Source organism: Saccostrea cucullata, unplaced genomic scaffold, assembly GCF_032062105.1.
Source record: "Saccostrea cucullata isolate Sc308-1 unplaced genomic scaffold, CSIRO_AGI_Scuc_v1 ctg888, whole genome shotgun sequence".
Classification (NCBI taxonomy): Eukaryota; Metazoa; Mollusca; class Bivalvia; order Ostreida; family Ostreidae; genus Saccostrea; species Saccostrea cuccullata.
In genome coordinates, this window is record NW_026941285.1 from 18,168 (window position 1) to 40,545 (window position 22,378).

A 22,378-nucleotide genomic window follows, 5' to 3' on the forward strand; every position below is an offset into this window, starting at 1 on the left:
GGTACCCATGGAAAGGTCTTGTCACAAGGAATACACCTGTGAAAGCCATAGCCCCACCCAACCAACAGTTATGGGCTAGTTTAAAGTTGACAACAGAGACAAACAAAGGCAGACAGGACAAAAACAATAAACCCCCAGGATCTTTCAATTGGAGGGGCATAAAAACAACTACCTTTCATTTCCCTTTTCTAGACATTAATTGCTTTACCAAACTGTATATTTAACCCACCTCCTAACCCTTTATAGTTGTCTCCAGGGTTGGATTTTTGTGGGATGGCAGAATTCTAAATAAACAAAAGAGTTCATTGGTCTTTAGAGACGACCATAAATGGTTAGGAGGTGAGTGAAATATATAGAATAGTAATATAATACCATATAATCCCTATTAACCGCCCCTACCCCTATAAGCCCCCTTAGGTCTTGTTCAATTGTCAGGAAAAAAGGGCCCCCTGTAAGTGATTAAAATCAACTAGAATCGTATCAAAAAAATGAAGAAAGTGAAAGTGAAATTTGTCTACCATTCAATTTCTCAGTGGAAAATGAACAATTTAGCATAATTTGGGTGGATTATCTTCACTTTAAGTAAAGTTAGACATTATTTTAGTTGTTTCTTGTATTTACTTTTATTTTCAAACGATTTTTAGCTCACCTGAGCCAAAGGCTCAAGTGAGCTTTTCTGATCAAAATTTGTCCATTGTCTGTCGTCGTTGTCGGCATTGTCGTCGGCGTCGTTGTTGTAAACTTTTCACATTTTCATCTTCTTCTCAAGAACTACTGGGCCAATATCAACCAAACTTGCTACAAAGTATCCTTGGGTAAAGGGGATTCAAGTTTGTTCAAATAAAGGGCCATGCCCTTTTCCAATGGGAGATAATTATAAATTAGAGAAAAATTAATGTCATTTTTAAAAAATCTTCTTCTCAAGAACCGATGAGCCAGGAAAGATGAAACTCTTGTGGAATCATCCTCAGGTAGTGTAGATTCAAATTTGTTCAAATCATGACCCCTGGGGGTAGGGTGGAGCCAAAATGGCCGATCAAAGTTTTTACAATGGAGTATAAAATAAAAATCTTTAAAAATCTTCTTCTCAAGAACCGCTGGGCCTGAAAAGATGAAACTCATGTGGAATCATCCTCAGGTAGTGTATATTCAAGTTTGTTCAAATCATGACCCCTGGGGGTAGGGTGGGGCCAAAATGGCCGATCAAAGTTTTACATAGTAATATATTGGAAAAATCTTTAAAAATCTTCTTCTCAAGAACCATTTAGACAGAAAAGATAAAACTCATGTGAAATCATCCTTAGGTAGTGTAGATTCAAATTTGTTCAAATCATGACCCCAGGGGCTAGGGTGGGGCCATAATGGCCGTTAAAAGTTTTACATAGAAACATATAGGAAAAATCTTTAAAAATCTTCTTCTCAAGAACCACTGGGCCAGGAAAGATGAAACTCATGTGTAATCATCCTCAGGTAGTGTAGATTCAAGTTTGTTCAAATCATGACCCCGGGGCTAGGGTGGGGCCAAAATGGCCGACCAAAGTTTTATGTAGGAATTAAATAGGGAAACCTTTTAAAATCTTTTTTTCAAGTACATGTACTTCAAAGCCATGATTAGTGATATTTATATGGAATCATCCTCAGGTAGTGTAGATTCTAGTTTGTTCAAATCATGACCCCCTGGGGGGTTAAAATTCAAGCCCCCCACCTCAGTAAACTTTCAGTTCTGATCTGATATGTGCTTTTTCCTTGCCGATGTTCTCAGGTGAGCGCTGTGGCCCCTGGGCCACTTGTTTGAAGTTAAAATAGACATTAAATATCATAAAGAGAACACCAAAATTACCGCCCCCTTTTTGCAATTTCCTATGAGCCCGGGGCAGTTAATAGGGATTATACGTTAAGTCTAGAATTGGGGTATGAAAGGTAGTTGATTGATCAATGCTTGGAAAGTAAAGAAATATACCCCAAACCATACACAGAAAATCTTGCTCAATATATTGCACAAAATTTGCATTAGCATATGGGATGTTATGTTATGGTCAGATGTCTTTATAAAACCATAATGTTACAGATTCTACAGCTAACTGCAAATCTGATTGGCTATTTTTATTTTTGGAAAACTGTTCTAGATCTTTGAATGTACCATTTGACTACCTTTTTTCCCGTAAATGTTGAAAAGAAAGCTAAAAGTTTTCCATTCAAATACAAATGGAAAAATTGATTATTATTGTACATGTATATTGCAAAATGATTTGGGGTTCTGAGATTAATGAATTCAAATATTGTTCTCAAGTCCAGTATACGTAACATGATTTTAGCAAACCCATGAACACAAAATAAGCATTTCCTTACCATTTCCCTCAAGCTATCCAGTTTTAATCCTGTACAGTAATTGTGATCATTGCAAGTTTTTCACATTTCAAATAATATTTGTGACTCAGCTAACTTTGAACCTGAGCAGCTCTGGTATTTGAAACAATATATTAATGACTATGATTCAATTGAATTTGTAACAAAAATACTAATATTCTCGTTGACACTATAAAATTTCCTCCAACTGCATACATGTTACATTTCGCATCCAATAGTTTTGCTGTCTTGGATGACCAGAATTTGATTTAATATTTCCCTTGCATATTTGTATCCATATTGATGCTTTCATTATTAAAACAAAAGATTGAAGCAAACAAAATACTTTATTGAATTCCATTCAGTTTACACGCATAACAAAAACCTGTGAATACAGTTAAAAATTTTCCATTGTACGTTGATATATTAAACATGAAAACCTGACATACAAAATAAGAGATCAAAATTTAACCATCAGTGTTAACATCTAAGTATATAGTTCTACGACTAAGCACTATTGCATCAAAAATTACATAGAAAATAACACAAATTAGTATAAAAACAATGCATAAGGTGTCCTTTAACAATTTTTTTTTCAGCCAGGTTGAGTTTGGGGAGACCTTGGCATTCAGATCGCTAACAGGATGACAGTGAAAATAAACCATATACCCATTCAAAAAACAACAAACTTCTAAACTAATCACCTCACAGTAATGTACATGGATGGTGACCAATCACAATCGAGACCTGGTATGTGTGACCTTCAGTTTGTCCTGCAATGTTGACCTTTTCCATACGCAAACTTTATTTTTATGATTGGTCACCTGGGATGATGGGAACCGAATTTTTCAGCCATTCACTTTAAGATGGAAATAATTTTTCAATTCATCAAGAAATGGAATGTGTGAAAAGCAAAAAAATCCTGGTCCAAATAAAGACTAGTAAACAAGACCTGACCAAGTCACACAGCCAAACATTTATAAAACCCTGACTGCTTCCAAATCAGACGTGGACGGAAACAACCACTGAAGACTTCTTAAAATTTTACGTGATTAAGACACCTGAACTCGTATTCACTGATATACCGTAATGACAATCATTTAAACTTTTACAGGATGCAAGAAAATTAGAAAATGAATCATTCATACTAATTAAAGACCAATGTATGTGTTTCTTGCAACCAACTGTCCTTATTCCCTGAATGAGTATTTTAAACCGGCAAGAATTGCACACTGACTTATGTTCCAATGCAATGACTTGTACAAATAGAAGAATACTTTTTTGCAGTAGTCTAGTCTTTGGCATTAGAGGTAAAGGGCTTGTTGTCCGAGTGTGACTTTGTCAGGTTCAAGTGTTCTGAATATCTCTTGAGAAGATCCGCAAACTTTCAATTCAGCATCATCAGACACGCAACAAAATAAAATGGTTCCTTTTCAGAACATTACCATATTAACACACCATGAGTGAGAACTACTGATCTAAATAACTACACTGAAAACAGCAAAGCAAAACTCTAAAAGAAACTCAACTTTTGTACACAGGATTACAACAAAGAAAAACATCCACACTAAATGCTAAATAACAAAAAAAAAAAAAACATCTTGGTTACTAAACTTAAAGTTAGACCACCATTTCCAACCAGATTTCCTGGGTAAATGCCATTCCACTCTGATATATATTTCCTTTCAAAATAAAATTAACTCCTCGTTCCTTTACAAAAACTGAACTGTTGTACAGGGGTCTAGAAAAATTGCATAAAGTGGTAAATCAGTTAAGGACAATAAGCATATATCTCTACCTAACTGTAAATGTAAGTATAAAAAGGTCAACAAAAAAAGGATTAACTGGCAGACTTTTGTTTATAAAACATCAACGAAAAAGAAAATCAACATTGCAAAAAAAATTTCTTGCTCTCTGCTACTTTGAAATATTAATGCTGAACACCCTTTGGCAAAATTTCTCCAAAGTAATAACAAAAATCAAAATTCCACACCTATCCGTTTGATATATCCTATGAATTTCAACCGATGATTCTGATAGATCCCTTCTATAGAATATTCTCATTTAAACTTCTATAACTTTGGAAAAAGATCCTTTCAAACATACACATTCAGTCATAATGGTGTATGTTATTTGGCCGTGTAATGGAGAGCATTCAAAGGTTTTTGCTTCTCAATTTGATGAAAGCAAGCAAAAATTCCATTCAGTCCCAACAAACACTTTTTTTTAATAAATGTATTTTTTTTTCTTTTTTGTAAAAAAAAATTCAAGTCTAACAATAACAATATATTCGTAGGATGGGGATTCTTATGACTTGTAAAATATGCAATGATGTAAATACGCAGCAAATCACAGAGAAATTTGTAGTGTTATGTCATGTATATAATCTCTTTGATTCACTAAGTTGACTGTGAAGTTGATGATGCTTTTTGATAGGGTGGTCTCATTCAGAAGTCAGATTTGAAGGTTCCCTGTCATATTCAGAGTGATGTTCTGTTTGATTAATCATTGTTAAACTTGCTTTTTCTGGATTCTTACGCAACATAAATAATCCAATAAAATAAAATATCCCAGAATAATACAGAACTGGAATGAAGCATTTAACAACAACACGATAAATGTCTGTATGAATAACTTATAAACTGCACAACATATTAACTAACTATATTATATAATTATACAACTTTATATTAAAGATCTTTTCTTAATAGAAGACATTTACAAATAGAGTAAGATTCAACACTGTACTAACCAGAACCAAATTATATTTTGGCGCTATCAATGCAAAATAAAGAAAATAGCCTCATATTTTGTAGTTTTACATCTGGAGAAAACAAATTAGCGTTTTATCTAAAAACTTAAATAGGAAAATGGTGAAAACAAATCTGAATAAAACTAAAATAATCCAACTCTTCGGACCTATTTAGAATTTCACAAAGAACATCAACCTTTGCACCAGTCGGATTCCCCAGTCTAGACAGATGCCTCGATTACAATGACATAAAAAACAAACAAATACCTGTAAACAAATCAAGTCCACATGCATTTCACCCAATTAATATCATCTGCTGATCTTTGTGGCTTAAATGGGACTTTTCCAAATAAAGAAAGAAAATACAACAATATAATTCAAACTTAGGAATAAGAAACGAGTACTCACTTGCAATATACGGAACATAAGAAGACGTCAATTTGAATACAATAATGCCAGTTTTGTAATTTAGATTAAAGAGAGAAAAATACTAGTACTTGAAATCCTTGCCATTTCAATGTAATGCCAATGGCAATACCCTGGAGAAATTGCAAGCTACTCCACCACCTTCTAAATTAAAAAGAATGTGGGTATATTTTGATAAAATTATCTAAATTCCTGAAGTTGGCAAAACTATAATCACAGATAAACTAAATAAGGATTCACATCAAAGAACATAATAAAAATCTAACTACAGAATAATTTATGATTGTATTGACCACACAGATGACTGATCAACTGAAGTATAAATAAGGGGGGCAAACAAAAACAAACCAAGGTTATATAATGGCACAGAGTTATAACAGCTTGATTGCCAAAAACACTGACACTCAACAACAGTGGTGGTCAGAGAACTAACTTCTTTCCAGAACTTCATGTGTTAAAAATCTCCAATTTTCAAGCTTTCAATATCCATTTACAATAAATAAATAAATCACCATTTTAAAAATTAATATAATTTTTTTTCCTTTTTTTTTTTTTTAATATTCTGGAACAGAAAAGTTGTTCTCAAACCACATAACATTTGGATTAGACATATATTACATATATTAATATATAAAGGAGGCCACTCTGTTCTCTGAGGACAAAAACTGCATGAACGTCATTCAGTGAAATGTCATGACAGTTATTTCCCCCCGCTTGGAGTTAGTAAACATAATTTTGGACACACGCACAATGACTATACACACAGATGCCCTCAGAATGGCAGCTCTATACAATTCAACAAATACAAAATAAATTATCAACAAAAAATGTGACTGGAGGCAAAGTTCAATAAAAATCTCGATTCATAAATGAGCATAGATGAACACCGTATAGTTATTGGTCGTATCTTTTTAAAATCAACGACAAAAACAGTAGTAGAGCATAAACGGGGAGGAATGTTGTCAAACAGTTAGTTGTCATCGGATTGCCGAAGACTCAATTCTTTTAGGGGAAGAAGAACATGTTCCTGGCTTTAAACTCCCACCAACACTGACGTCTAGTACAGTGTGAAGTGTCTGCTGGTTTGTAGAACATGTAGCTGTGATAAAATGGTTTCAATTGCTTACAGAAAGAGTGTGTGCACAGAGAAGATGCTTTCAGCACCACGGGAAAATTGCAAAACAAAATGCAGTCTTTCAACAGAAAAAAAAATAAAAATGGCCGTATCATAAAAAAAATTGTGCTTAACTTTATCGTATGCTTACACACGTAATAAATCTGTTGAACAGTAAAGAAAGAATAACTTGCAAAAAATGTAATAATCTGGTTTTTATCCATCTATCTAGCTGATAAGAATATTAACCAATGAAAATGAATTTTACGTTACTTTCTTTCCTGGGCAAAGCCAATGAATGTAGACTTAACAATTAACTTTTACACAGGAAGGAAGACACTGTGGTAGATTTCAACACAACCTCCCAAAAAACAACAATTTTTTAACAGCATTTTGTAGAAAAATAATCAATGTTTATGAACACACTCAAGTACAACAATACTTCAAAAAAAAATTAAAGAACCACTAGCATGAAAGAGCATGAAATGACCAAGTCTAACGGTTAGCACCATGCTGTAACAATAAAATTGATAACATTCCTTTTGCTACATGATGGGGGAGATATGAATGAAAATGAAAAGCTGATCTTTGTTCACTAACAAAAAAAAGTCATTGCAATGTAGAGTTTTGTTGAGGGGATATAAAAAAGTCTAACAATATGGCAAATTATTGTGAGAAAAATGCAAATGCTATGGCACTTTCATGCTAGTGGATGTTCAAGCCAAGAAGCAACTTTTTTTTTGGATATTTTTAAATGTATTTTTATGGAAATTCTTTTTGACAAGACTGATATGAAACTTTCAGATTGATAACAATATAAAATAACCAAAAAACATTGGTACAGGAATAGCAAGCCATGACCATTTTTGTTCAAAAACCAAATAAAGTCTAGAAATATTTTTTTATACAAAAATTTGAAACTGTTTGCCTTTGAAAGCTCATTTAAAATAACATTACAAAAACAGCCAAAAATTAATACTACAAATCTTTTAGTATAAAAATACAATAATACAAAATGCTATGTTTTTCCTACCCCCACCCCCTGTCAACATTGCACAAAATCCATGTTATTTAAAGCTACAAAATTTCACTTTCAGAGCACATACATAATAAAAATTCATTTACTTATACAATGCTTTGTTATAAAAAAAAGTTTGCAGCCATTACATTGTGTCTTGAAAAATGTACACCCAATTCCATAGCAACATACTACAGTAACTAATCACTCCTCAATGTGCCTGCACTTTCTTTTTAATTCTTGATTCCTTTCCTTTTGTTCTCTTACTCTCTGTACATTTTATGTCTAAATTCATCTGATTTAAAATATTCAGTCCCAATGGCTTTTTTTAAGGCAGTATATAATGATCAATGGATATGAAGCCTCGACTTCTCTTGCATATTTTATTGAGAGTTGACATTAAATTGCAGTATATTTTGATCTTTGATTCTCTGAACATTGAGGTAGCACTCAAAAAAAAAAAAAAAAAGATTCTCCTATCTTACGGCAAAAAAGCACACTCAATAAAACACAGTGAAATTTCTAACCCACCTCTGTGTAATATCCTCAAAAAATACCAACAACGAGAAAAATATTAATAACTTGGAAAAAATGAAAAAGAACAACTAGTAAATTAAACGACTAAATAACACTTATATATATATACCATAACACAATTCAAACTATTAAATAATAACTTACAAAAGCAGGCATTTCATTTACAAATTGTGAAGAAGAGCCACAACAAAAACACGGCTATCACATATTAAGAACAAAAGGCTTTCAAATTTGTGTACAAAGTCTTGAGGTGTTTCAAGGGGCTCACTCTTATAAAAGCTGCTGGAACAGGCACAAGATTGATGAAAATACTGATTTTTGTATAAATTTAACAGTAATGGCATGCAAAATGATTAAAAACATGACATGTGCCTGTAACATTGCTCATACAAGGCTTACAATACTAAGGTTTTCTTGCCCCCTAAACTATTTTCCCTTATTCATAATTGGCATCATTTTCAAATGTTGACTAGAAAATGAACATTTGAGTAATACAGTAAATAAAAATGGAATTTTATTCCAGTCATTTCTAAAGCAACACTACCCCGTAAGTTGCTCTTGGACGCTGAGTTCACTTTGTTCCAGATTCAGCAGGTCCCTGCTTGCTTATTACATAGGAATGCCGGGTATCTGAGCATACCGGTAAATGTAGAGACGATAGTCCTTGCTTGCTAAGACAACGGAACCATCATCCATCAGGGACACATCGAAACATTGTGCGTGCTTCACCTTGCTCTCCAAGGCATTGATGAGCTGGCCGTCTTGAGTGAAAATCGTGAGGTTGAAATTGTTGTGGTTATCAGCAACAAGGATTTCACCAGCGCTGTTGATGCCGACTCCAATTGGATAATTGGTAATGCCCTCTCCTCCAATCTGCCTCAAAAAGACACCCTGGTAGTTGAAGACTTTCACACAGTGAGCTCGGTTATCGCTGATGAAAATTTCTTCCTTATCATTAACCACGACTCCATTTGGAAATTCTAGATGCTTGGAACAGCCAAACTTGTGGATGACATTTCCAAACTGGTCAAAGATGATGACTCGCATAACTTTGCATTCCACAATGACAATTCTTCCCTTGTTGTCTACAGTCACCCCTCGTGGATGCTGGAGTATGTTGGCACCAAATTTACGGACAAACTGTCCATACTGGTTGTAGATCTGTATTTGGTGAGTTGGACTTCTCTCAGTGACAATGATGTCTCCTGAAGATTTTACAACAGCAACTCTGTTTGGATAAAGCAGCTGGCCATCTCTCTTCCCACATTCTCCAAACTGAAACTTGAATCTTCCTTCTTTGTCAAAGATCTGGATTCTGTGGTTGTTTGTGTCAGCAACAATGATGTCATTCTGTGCATTAACAGCTACCCCACTGGGCTCTGTGAACTGGCCTTCCATGACACCAAACTCTCCAAATTTGCAGTGGTAGATCATCTTCTGCCGCTTCAGTTGTGACTTGGGTGGGTACAGACTGGTAAGGTTCAGCTTGCTTGATATGTCAAAAAGTGGATCAGCACTGGTGGAAAACACATCAATTCCATTCTGAAAAATGTCCATTCCATTAGACCATTTCTCATACATGTTAGTGTCTGCAGGTGGAAATATGAGGCTATTCTGAGAGCCTCCGAAATCTTTGGACAGCATTGGAGTCTCAAAAATATGGCCGTTGGTTAGAGGTGGTGAAGAGGATGTGGAGGTGGTGGCAGTGGTTATGACACCATTTGGTCGAGCAATGGGAGGTGGTTTCTGCACTGGAGGAATGATGTCTTCAGCCTCACGGATGTATCCAAAAGTGTTGCGTACACCAGTGGTGATGGCTTGAAAGTTGGACACAAACTCGATATCAAAATACATATGGTTGTTGATATCTGGGCAAAAGTTGAACATATTTTGGAATCGTTGTTCCACCAAATTCTTGAACATCAAAGCTTCAGTGATGCTTGCATATTTGACAACTTTGTCAACAAAATCACATCCCTGGAAAAGACGATCAATGTTGTCTTGGATCTTCTGGGCTAAGGAACTAATGGCAACTTGCTTTGTATTGAAAACCTGATCAAGTTCCTTAAGAGATTCTTGTTTTCTCTCCTCCAGCATTGCTCTGTAGAAGTTGTATGTGTCATTGATATCATTCTGAGCTTTGTGGTACTGGACCTGCAGACGACTAGAAATGTGTTCTATCCCTTTGGCTGCTACACGCAGTTCATTGACTTTGTTTTTCGCATCCTCTTCCATCCTCTGCAAGACTTCCATCTGCTTTTCTCCAATGTCCATGATGAATGAGCAGTCATGGCCTCTTCCATGGTCAAAAACTGTGCACTCTTTACAGATGGGCTGCACACACGTTTTGCAGAAGAACTTTAGAACATCTGTCTTGTGTCTGGGGCAGTAGATGGGTTTCTCTGACTTACCACTGCCATTTTCATCTTTATTGCCTTGAATTTCACTCAGACTAGCTACCCTATGTCCCTCAAAGCAGTGCATAAACTGGTGGGCCATGACACAGTTGGCACACAAGAAGTTTGCACAATCGAAGCACCTTGCAACAGCGTTGGTTTCTTTGCTTTTGCAGCCAGTACAGTGTAAGGCACTTGTATCTAATGCGTTGGTTTCCAGTAGGTTGCTTACAGCGTAATCGGGCAGGAGACCTGTTAAGCCTTGACCTCCAAGGAATGTGTCTTGGTGGCACTCAGGGCAGCTTATCTTGTCTGCAACTTCTTGAAGTTTTTCGAGACAGGGTTGGCAAAATGTATGAAAACAGCTGAGGACTTTGGGTATAGTGTATGTTTCTTGACAAATGGAACAGCGTGTATTAGGCCCGTTGGCATTTTCCATCTCGCTGTCGGAGGAGTTGGAGGCCGTAGAAGCCGTGGTGACAGTGTCGCTCTGGGATGGGGTGGGTGATGACATGATGTCTTGTTTCAAATTGCACCTAAAAATAGAAAATATAAAAACATGAATACGTGGCTTAACTACTGGATGTTCATCATGCTTGACAATTAATTAAATAAAATATTCAATAATGTTTGTTTTCCCTCATAAATAATTTTACAATCACATTTTTTATTAACAATGTATTGCATCTATGTATTTGATTTACTCTGACAATTTAATATCAATCACTGTAATATATATTATATATCACAGTACATTCCTATTTTTGCGTAAGTGGATAAATAATAATGCCCTTGAGTAGAAAACTCTGAATTTGATTTACTGTCACCATGCAAGTTCGTCAATAGAAAGCGAGGGAAAAAAATATGTCTGGATCTGAACATAAATATGCATTAGGAAACTTATGCCCTAGCCTCTTAGCATTATCATGATTGTACAACAACATGAGTAGAACAAAGATTTGTGGCAGATTAATACTGTAACCAGATCCTTCCTATCTGATCTGGGCGGCCATTATTACAGTCGGCTGCAGTCACTAATGTTGGTAAGAACAGACAGTGAAAATGTGGGAGCACACAACTTACTGTGTCTTTTGGGGCTTTGACCTCTAATTCGGCTAATGTTCTTTAATGAACCACACAAGTAAAGAGGCCAAAAGTCTCATAAAAAACATTTCTTTGTTCTTGGAGTATTGAAAAATAATGTGAATAACTCTACCCTTCTCAAAATGTACACAAAATTTGAGCAAACAGATTAAATTCCATCCTGACATTGTCATCTTCTTTGTACTATGTTCAACAATAAAATCCTTAAATAATAACTAAACATCACAAATTACCTCAAATTACCAAAACCGAGCGAAAAAACAGTTTGAGTGTAAATGACCATTTCTGTACTTTATTTTTTGTTAACTAAGGTTATCGCTTTAAATGATCACTCATTTACATGACATATGAACTTGACTCCCATGGCTAAATACCGAAAGATTAATTTTCTGGTAAACAAACAGGGCCAGTGACCGTGTATTCATATAAACTCCAAAAAGAAATTGTTTTTCTCTTAAACATTAAAGTTATAAAGTGAAACTACATGTATCTTGTCAATCTGATGAAGCAAAACTTAAAAATAACCTGTGTTGCACTCTCATAAATTACAAGCTTCTATTATTAGACAAGAAACTTTAGATGTACAGGAAACTATTTTTTTAGGTTCTATAAATAAAAATACCTTACACAATATACATACACTAAATAAATGAACAAACAAACAAAAAGTTAAATATCCCTGGTATATCACCTGAAGAGCCATGAAGTCCATTATTGGTTTCAATCACAAAATCTCTACAGAGTTAAATCTGGCCTGAAAATGTATTATCCACAGCAGGTGTGTCTAAAATGGGGTCTTACTGAGGCGTAAATAATTCCCCCCAATGCTCCACTGAATAAACCATTAGCCACTTCTTTGGAACAAAAAATAAAAAGAACTGCACAAGCAGATATTCCTCCCGAGTCAATTTTTTTCCAAACTGCCCAGTCTGACAATTTTTTTCCCGGTATGACACACGAGTCTTGGAGAGAATGGCAAGCCAACAAGAGACCTGGTTATGACTCAAAATGATCACCAGACGGAAAGCATGACTCATTATGTTGGTGAAACATTTTTTCCAAAGTGCTTAGCAGGCAGGCAGAGGCTTGATCATTCCTCAATAAAGGCTGTGATGCAGAATTATTATTGGGGAAGAATTTAAATGACAATCACTTTAACCAGTCACTCAGCAGTTGTACCTGCATAAATTAAGCATTCGTCTTTGGGATAAATCAGTTTTCCTCAAACACCCTGCATCACTTTATTTTGGAATATTGATTTAGATTTTCTGCAGACTGCTCGGAATATAATTGTTTTTTATCCGATGTTTCTTTGTTTAGATACAGGTGTTCAGTGAGGCATTTCAAAATTCGGGAACAAAGAGAAACTGGGTTCCTTATGATTTTCTGCTACAATTTGTCATCAGTATAGTGTGATGTAGAAATGATATTGTGGTCACTGTGGTGCATAGCAAAACATCTGTCATATAATGCTAGATATCTTAAAGAAATAAGAATGATAGTCACCACAGAACTTAACTAATTTGTGTGAAAAATATGATGCAACCAAACTTCATCTCCAATTTTTTCTAAAAAAAAAAAAAATTATGAATGTGTAAATTCATTTCTTTGAGCTATAAATCAAATAAAAGAAAAAAAAATCAACTTCCAACTTCTAAATGAATCATGTATTCAAAAACTTATTTTGAATCAAATAAAAGTATATGCTCGCTTCCTGGAAAAAGTTTAAAAATAAAAACAAACGAACATCTGTTTCTTTGTGATGGTTTTAGTTCTGCAACTAACATATACTGGCTACTCAACTAAAGTCATTAATTTCAGGTCATAAAAAAATAGCAGAGGTAATTATAGAAGCTGATGTCAGTTCAGAAAAATATTAATTCTCCAATATTCTGCAAACATTTATGAAACAAAATCAGTAGGGGGCTTTTAATGTAAGACGTACAGTTCAACACCCAACTTCCCCGCTAAGAAGTTGAAATTAAAATACTCAGAGGTTTTGATTTAAGTTATCATGGTTAAAAACACAAATAAGGTTCTATCTTCATCTCATGCCTTTCGTTGAGACTTTCCAAGAATACAATATACTTCATACAACTGAGATTCAAAAGGCCCCTCCCCCCTTTTTAAATCATTGATATATATAATATGGTAGACAGACTACTCGGCCCAACGACACCTTGGCCCATGCTGGTTGACACCTCGGCCCTGACAGGTCGGCTCAAAATCATTGACACCTCGGCCCATACCGAAGACTGCTCGGCCCATGCGTTAGGAATAAAATAAAATTTAGTTTGTTTAAATTAGTTTATTTTTTTTTGTACTTTCTATGCAACGGTAATGTAAATGTTTACTATGTATATATATATAATCACTATACGTATGCTATAAATATACGATAATTCCAATATTTCATTTTTTTTCTAACAAACCACAATACAACATCAAATTACAATTAATCCGTTGATTGGGAGGTACATGTAATAGGTCTACACAGAAGTTTATGCCCTGGTTTACAAGATTTATTGATTTGTTTATTTTTGATATACATGTATATATTTTACTGCTTAATTTTAAAAATCATATTTTTTTCAAATAAATTCTATAAATATATAACAAGGGTTCTCTCAAAGAACAGTGAAGTTGCTACAGTGAACAGTTTCATTAACATGAGTAAGTCTCCCAATTATGGCTTCTCGTAATCAACTCCTCATAGTCACCACCCCATATGACACGCGTGTGTAAATTAAAGGATGCACCGCATCTTCTTGTTTGTTTAATGATTAGCACTTATGATCAAGTTATTAATGGATTGTCTTTCTTTAATTACCGTCAATTTGCCGTCTTGGAAGATTGCAAATGTATCAAATTAATTTTCTTTTGCATTTCATAGATATATAACAGCATAAATAATAAATATATATTTAATTAAAATATTATATTTCTGTTTGGGCCGAGGTGTCTTTTATGTGAGCCGAGGTGTAGGCATTAATTTGGGCCGAGCCGTCGGAGCCGAGGTGTCAATGGGCCGAGGCATCGTTGGGCCGAGGTGTCGTTGGGCCGAGCAGTCTGACATTCATATAATATATAGCAGACCTGTTTACCTGTATTGATGTCTCTTTGTTTTTTTTCATTAATTTTGTCAGTGAGATTTAGCATTTGCTAGTATGATTTCACTTTCCATCGATTTTACATTTATTCATACTAAAGAACAACTACATTTAGGCGCAGATCCAGGAATTGAAGTGGGGTGGAGGAGGGGGCAATAAGTAGGCAGGGGGTCTGGGGGGGCCGCCTTGAGGCCCCCGCCACTGACATGTCTGATTACCATTTCTATCAATTCTTTAAAAAAACACTTTTTGGCAACACATCACTTAAGTGTTTTTAAGCGATTAAAAAGCATCAAATTGAGACTGATCATAACAGAAACTATCTGATAAAATATTAAAACAAACAGATTTCCGTATTTTCACAGAACGTTAGACTTATTTAGCACTCAAAATCTGTACAAAATACCACAAAATCGTAAAGTAAACAGGTATGATATAGTACTGTTAATTTTCTCCCTTTTATTTGTATCATAATGCATGTAAGGATATCAGGTTGCACAATGCATTTTCTCAAATGTTCATGTTTACATACATGTATACATATATAAATCCCTCTCTCTCAGATCATAACAGTGAAGTTGCTACAGTGAACAGCTGATTCTGGTAACACTTCAATAAAGTGCCCCTCAAGTGCAAGTCCTTCCCCTTATGTCATACCTATATATCTTGAACACAGTGTGTAAATTCAGTCTATGCACACAGCTTTGCTAGTATAACAGATGTGACCATGCATGTAATTCTTCATGACAAATTTAAACAGTAAAGTCCAGATTCTGAAATCATTTAAACATCCTCAAGGCAACTAGGAATTAAATACTGTTGATTCAGTTTAAAATTGTGCTGAACAGTTATGTAATATATACAAAGGAAGCTACTGGTACAATGTGACCATAGCTTTAGTTATGTCCATGAAAATGCAAATAAAACTGGTTGCTGTGGTGACCTTTACAAGACAGTTCAGAAAAAAATGTAAAGAAAAACATGATCTAGGAAATCCTATAACTAAGTACTATACCTTGAAGATTACTGTATCCTTCAAATCCATGAATAAAATAAACTGAGGAAGATGGGTCATTTATTCCCAGTAATTTAAACCTTTAAGTTTTGAAAATCGACCTGAAATCTTTAAAGGGTCAAAAAGGAAACCAGATTATGAAACTACCATTGTGTCAGGTTGTCAAGGCAACTGGTATAACCATTGTCTAATGCAAGTTTAAATGGCAGCAGTTTAAGATAGATTTCTTGACCACAGGATAAGCATATAGAAAATTCTGATTAGTTCCTACAAATCAGATGGTTTTATTTTTTTCATCCCCTTTAAAATCAGAACTTTGTAGAATAACATAATACTGTGGGGTTCAAATTAATGGGTATTAAAAGATCATAATTTTTTTTTAAATATTCATGTTTCATGAAATCAAATATAGTATTCACTCCAATTAAGTACCGTAGGTGCTTAGAAAATTGTAAAAGTGGGCCCATCATTTGGTATCTTTACTGAAATTAAATGGTTGTGTCTGAAATTTACTGAATCTATGCCCTAATCAGTCAAAGAATGTGAGTAGAAATTTTATTTTAAGATTGTCTCAATCACTAATTTTCTGATCATATTGATCAATGACATAGTTAATTTCATCAAAAATATTCTGATTTTCAATTGGTTTTGCAAAAACTTCTGAAGGATCTGGAAAACTCTAATCTGACCATACTTTGTTGTAAAAAAAATGGGGAAGGGGGTGGGGGTGAGGGGGTTTCTCAAACAGAAAAAACTCAAGGACATCTAAGTAGGGGTAGTTAATAGAGAAAATACTGTTATATGTTTTTCAATTAAAAGAATCAAAATTTAATTCAAAGTTTATAGACCCTTAAAGAACAGAATTTAATAAATTTTGACAAATATTCTTCATAATTATAATGTATGGTTAGAAAGTAAAAGGTACTCCAAGAAACTTGATATACAAGCATTTCAAAAATGTGACCTGTGCACCGTGTTATAACTTATAAGATATTCTTGCTGATACAACAAATTTAGCATCCTTTTATCAAGCAAATTATTTATAATCTGAATTCAACAGAAAAATTCAAACTTTCTCCATCACTCAGCTTGAACAGCTTTATATTTAAAGGGCAGATTACTAGAATGTCAAGTATCTTCTATTATATGGTATGTTTTAGTGATTTATAACACAGGCATGATGAAACATTTAATGATCTATGCAGTATATAAAGTTGTCTGGCTATTCAACTTCTTTTCACAACGTGTAACAAAAATTACTTATTACATATTCACTTTTTAAGATCACATTACCTTCTCTTATACATTTAATAGAATATAATCCTATTAGTATCATAAAAAATGGCCTGCATGGTGAAAATGTGTATAAATTCATAACTAACCTTTCCCAATAAGACTCAAAGGAAGGCATGATGCTTTGTCTTCAGTTTAAAGCTAATCTCAATTGAATGTAAGAATGGATGGACCTTATATTAAATACACATGTCTAATGACACATTACAGGTGAAAAGAGTACCTTCTGGTTATCAATTAGTACTACCTGAAGAAGTTTCTCACCTCCATAGTAAATTAAAAACTGTGAATTTCATATAATTACTAAAGTGATCAATTAAGAGTAGAACTTACTTCATTGTTGACCAATTAAAAATTATCTCCAGTAAATTGACATCTAAATAGCTTTGTGTTCTTTTCTCACTTATGCTAAGTAAAAGTCTGATTGCTCTAAAGTGTCAGGGTTAATCATCAGAAATGGGTGTATCCCCAGTAGAAGACAAAATACCATCCCTGGATCCAGGCAACAAACGGGAAACACAAATTGTTTGACACAGATAAATACTTTTTTAAGTCATCAGTTCCTGGTTTCCTAGAGTTGTTATTAAAGTGAAATACACAAAGAAAATTTCTAAACAGTATGTTAAATTGACAAAGAGGTCTGCTTTGTTTAAGTGACTCATAAAATATCCAGGACAATAACATGAATCAGCTATGGTATCATTGCCCAGGCGACTGCATCAACAATGAGGCTGATGACAACTTATAAAACTTACATTCACTTGGAATATCAACTTTAAGATGACAAGTACTCAAAATGATACATTTTTTCAAGTTTGTTGTCTATTTTCGACTAAAATGAATAACAAAGACAGAGTTCTGAAATTTCAACCAATCAGAAGTCTCGACAGAAATGAACTATGCTTGGTCATGTTGAAAACATGCTTATTTCAAAACAATGAAAGTAACTTTATAAACAAAGAGAAAACTTCCACACAACAACAAAACACTAATCCTATAACCACAGAATGTCAACCAAATGAAAAATTAATAAACACACAATCGTTCATTAATTTCAACACATGTCATTCTATTCTTAGACAGTTCTTTTGACATGTTGTAAACGCCATGTTTTGAAATACACAATGACCGGAAAGCTTACAAGGATCAAAATACATAATCGACAAGCCCGATCTATAACATTTTCACACCATAAAAACATTATTCTATGGAGAGTCTATGCATATAAAAATAATCGACAGTTACTTACTTGGTGAGTTATAATAGTGATCTGATCTCGAGGGAAGACATGTGCGTCTTAGCGTCCCGCCATTGAAAAAGATATCGAAGCCTCGTTGTGAATATGCATATGAGATTGAATTAATTAAGAAACCGCGCCTCCTATCGGCGCGTACCTTGTTTGACGAGAATGGGCCTGATTAGTGGTCAACACTGCTTACCTGAGTGAATTTATGTACTCGATTAAATCCTAATAAATTTGGCGGGAACAAGAAAATCTTTTAAAAAGTATTCACCGTTGTTCTTGTGTAGTTGAATGATAACCCCGTTTTCCATAAAGGGGGGAAGGGGGTTACATTGTATTCCCACACCCTCACACCTAGTCTGAGGGTTAACTAACCTTGTATTCCACACCCTTACCCAAAGGAAACAAGAACCTTAAAGTTGGTGAGAATACTGATGAAGAAAAATGACTGACGCATCTGTTAGGTGTCAAGTTCGCACAAACTTGGGGGGGGGGGGGGGGCTGCATGAGTGTGTCCCTTAAATTTCTCCCATTTTGGAACTTGTTTTCGTCTTGCCATCAAATGAAAGGAGTGACGATAATTATTTTGCACTAATTGCTAATAGATATATTTTTTATAGATGTTTTATGCCACCGTAAACGAAGTTTTGGGGGTATATGGTTTTTATAGTGTCCGTCCGTCTATCTAGCTGTTTGTCTGTTAGTCCGCAAAAACTTTAACCTAGTTAAACTTTTTATTTAGTGGAGCTAAGTCTTTCACATTTGTATTCCTTGTGACAAGACCCTTTTTTAGGTACCACCAAATTTGAAACTTTGACCTTGACCTTGGAGTTTGACCCACTTTTACACAAAGATTTAGCTATATCTTTTGAACAGTAGACACCAGAACATTTATACTTCACGTAATATTCTTTGTGTAAAGACCTTTCATTGAATACCAACACAACTTCGACCTTTTGACCTTGAGCTTGGAGATTATCGTACTTATGAAAAAAACTTTAACCTTGGCTTTTGAACGGTAAGGAATAGGGCTTTCATACTTCACATATGTAATCCTTTTGGGAAGATCTTTCATTGGATTCCAAGAACTTTGACCCTTTGGCCTTGGAGTTTGACCTACTTTTAAAAAACAACCTTTGACCATAACTTTCAAAGGGTTAGGGTTAGTGCTTTCATACTTTACATATTTAATCCTTGTGACTAGACCTTTCATTTCATTACAAGACTTTGACCCTTTGACCCCGAGTTTGACCTACCTCTGAAAATTTATAATCTTGGCCAAAACTTTTGAACTGTTAGGACTAGGGCTTCCATATTTTTTTTTACATATGTAATCTTTGTGGCAAAACCTTTCATTGTTTACCAATTACCTTGACCTTTAGACCTTGGAGATTTTCGTTCTTATGAAAAAGCTTTAAGCTTGGCCATAACTTTTAAATGGTAAGGGCTAGGGCTTTCATACTTCACATATGTAGTCCTTGTGAGATTACCCTGCATTGGATACCAAGAACCTGGACCCTTTGACCTTGGAGTTTGACCTACTTTTAAAAAAGCAAACCTTGACCATAACATTTAAAGGGTTAGGGCTGGTGCTTTCATACTTTACATATTTAATCCTTGTGGGAAGACCTTTTATTGGATACAAACAACTTTGACCCTTTGACCTTGAGGCTTGACTTAAGAGATTTTTGTACTTATGAAAAAACTTTAACCTTGGCCATAACTTTTGAACGGTAAAGGCTAGGGCTTTCATACTTAACAGATGTAATCCTTGTGAGAAGACGTTTTATTAAATACCAACAACTTTGACCTTTTGACCTTGGAAATTTCCATACATATGAACAAAAACTTTAACCTTTGCCATTATTTTCTAACGGTAAGGGCTAGGGCTTTCATACTTCACGTATGTAATCTTTGTGGCAAGACCTATTATAGGATGCCAAAAACTTTGACCTTTAGACCTTGACCTTGGAGATTTTCGTGCTTCTGAAAAAAATTAACCTTGACCATCACTTTTGAATGGTAAGGACTAGGGCTTTCATACTTCACAATTGTTATCCTTGTGAGAAGACCGTTCATTGGATTTCAAGAACTTGGACCCTTTGACCTACTTCTTAAAAACTTTAACCATGTACGGTTAGGGCTGACTTTCATACCTCACATATGTAATACTTGTAACAAACCAATAACTTTGACCTTGGAGTTTGACCTACCTTTCAAAAACTTATCCTTGGCCATAATCTTTGAACAGGTGGTGCTAGGGCTTTCATACTGCGCAATCGTATTTTTTGTGAGAAGACCCTTGTTTAGGTATACCAATATATATTGTATTTAATTTGCACTAAAAATGTTTAATCTTCACTATGTTGCCATATGGGGGCATCATTGTTTCACAAACACATCTTAACTTCCTTTATGGGTTTTGATTGAAAAGAGATTTCATATTTTTTGACATGTGCATTACCCATGTCAAGATATTTGCTATGAATTCTGGCCCCTTCACCTTCACGATTGACCTTATTTTTCAAAGAAATCAACATCGGTGATAATTTCTGAAAGACATATGCTAGGGCGTTCATATTTAAAAAAATATGCCATAAAAATGGCATCTCACCCACAAAGACACCGAAAGCGGGGGACGAGAATTCTTTGAATTTGCCTGTTTTTCCATTGCATCTAGAGCCGGAATAAATTCGCAGTTTATTGGGAGGGGGCACCCTGATTTCCAAGAGACATTTTCTATTGAACGAATGTAAATTTTAAAGTTACCTTAATTGACTTTGCAATTGTTTTTTTAGTTTTTATATATATTTTTTAAACATTTTTAAAACATGCTAATTTCAGCGAAATTTTATTTTAATGAGGTACACCTAGAAAAACACAAACACAAAACATGCCATCCTGAAACCAAGCGCATACGTATTCCTTTTGACAAGACTTTCCTTTGGAAAACGAACAGTTTTGACCCTGGAGTTTGACCTGCATTTGAGAAACTTTAACCCAGGGGCCCGTTTTACAAAAGGACTTACGATTTAAGACCAAGTTTAATTATTAATATAACTTTTTAATTAACATTGTATCAAAAATTATTTTTAATTTTTTAGAATGAATGTGGTAAGATATTTTTACACAGACAATTTCAAAGAGAATTATTAATTTTGCAAAATTTTACAATAATCTGAAGTTTTTGGTCTTAATCGTAAGTTCTTTTGTAAAACAGGCCCCTGGTTATAAAACTGCCACATGGGGACACCAGAGTTTTACAAACACATTTAGTCTTGTTTTTGTCCTGTCTGTTTATCTGTTGTCAACTTTAACCTTCGCCATAACTTTTGAACCATGAGAGATAGAGACTTCATATTTGGAATGCATACTCCACTAATTAATTTCTTTTAAATGACACCAAGGTCAATGACCTGTGACCTTGACTGTGACCTATATGCTAAAAATAGCTTTTGCAAACTTTCGCAATAACTTTTGAACCATGAGAAATAGAGACTTCAAATTTGGTATGCATATTCCACTAATTAAGTTCTTACAAATGACACCAAGGTCAATGACTTTGACTGTGACCTACATGCTAAAAACAGCCTTTTTTAAACTTTGTTGCCATCGGGCGCATAGTGTTTCACAAACACATCTTGTTTTTTAAAGCAAATATTAGAATAGAATATTCTATAATTGAAACGTTATTGTCGTATGGACCAGTGATTAGGGTTTGTCCAGAGACACATTTAGACACATTTGGGTAGTACTACTTCAGTAAACATGTTTCACACCAATTACTAGGCTGTTGTTATAAAACTAAACATTATTTTAATATACATGTACATGTATTCTATCCACCTTATCAATATACATGGCAGTTATGACCAATCACCAGGGGATGCTAACTCATCCTTAGATCCAACCTTGGGTCTGAACCATTTACAAAAGGGTTCATGAATTTCACAATACTATAAGCTATTAAACTTGGTATTTATTATAATCAAGCAAAGAATATGTCGGCTAAGTGTATATAAAA

General features: G+C 34.5%; 1 protein-coding gene across 4 annotated transcripts; it reads right to left on the minus strand.

Annotated features, from left to right (window-relative positions):
* Window positions 1–2,674: 2,674 nt before the first annotated feature.
* On the minus strand, window positions 2,675–18,459 carry LOC134257559 (B-box type zinc finger protein ncl-1-like). Of its 4 annotated transcripts, none has more exons than XM_062740160.1 (2): window positions 18,361–18,459; window positions 2,675–11,125 (listed from the first exon to the last, which is right to left on the minus strand). In XM_062740160.1, the coding sequence occupies exon 2, from the start codon at window positions 11,101–11,103 to the stop codon at window positions 8,803–8,805; it is 2,301 nt and encodes a 766-aa protein (XP_062596144.1). In that variant the 5' UTR covers window positions 11,104–11,125; window positions 18,361–18,459; the 3' UTR covers window positions 2,675–8,802. The 4 variants fall into 4 exon arrangements, with proteins under 4 accessions (XP_062596144.1, XP_062596143.1, XP_062596142.1 ...); XM_062740159.1 differs by lacking the exon at window positions 18,361–18,459 and adding an exon at window positions 17,867–17,955; XM_062740158.1 differs by lacking the exon at window positions 18,361–18,459 and adding an exon at window positions 17,445–17,841.
* Between the last annotated feature and the right edge of the window lie 3,919 nt (window positions 18,460–22,378).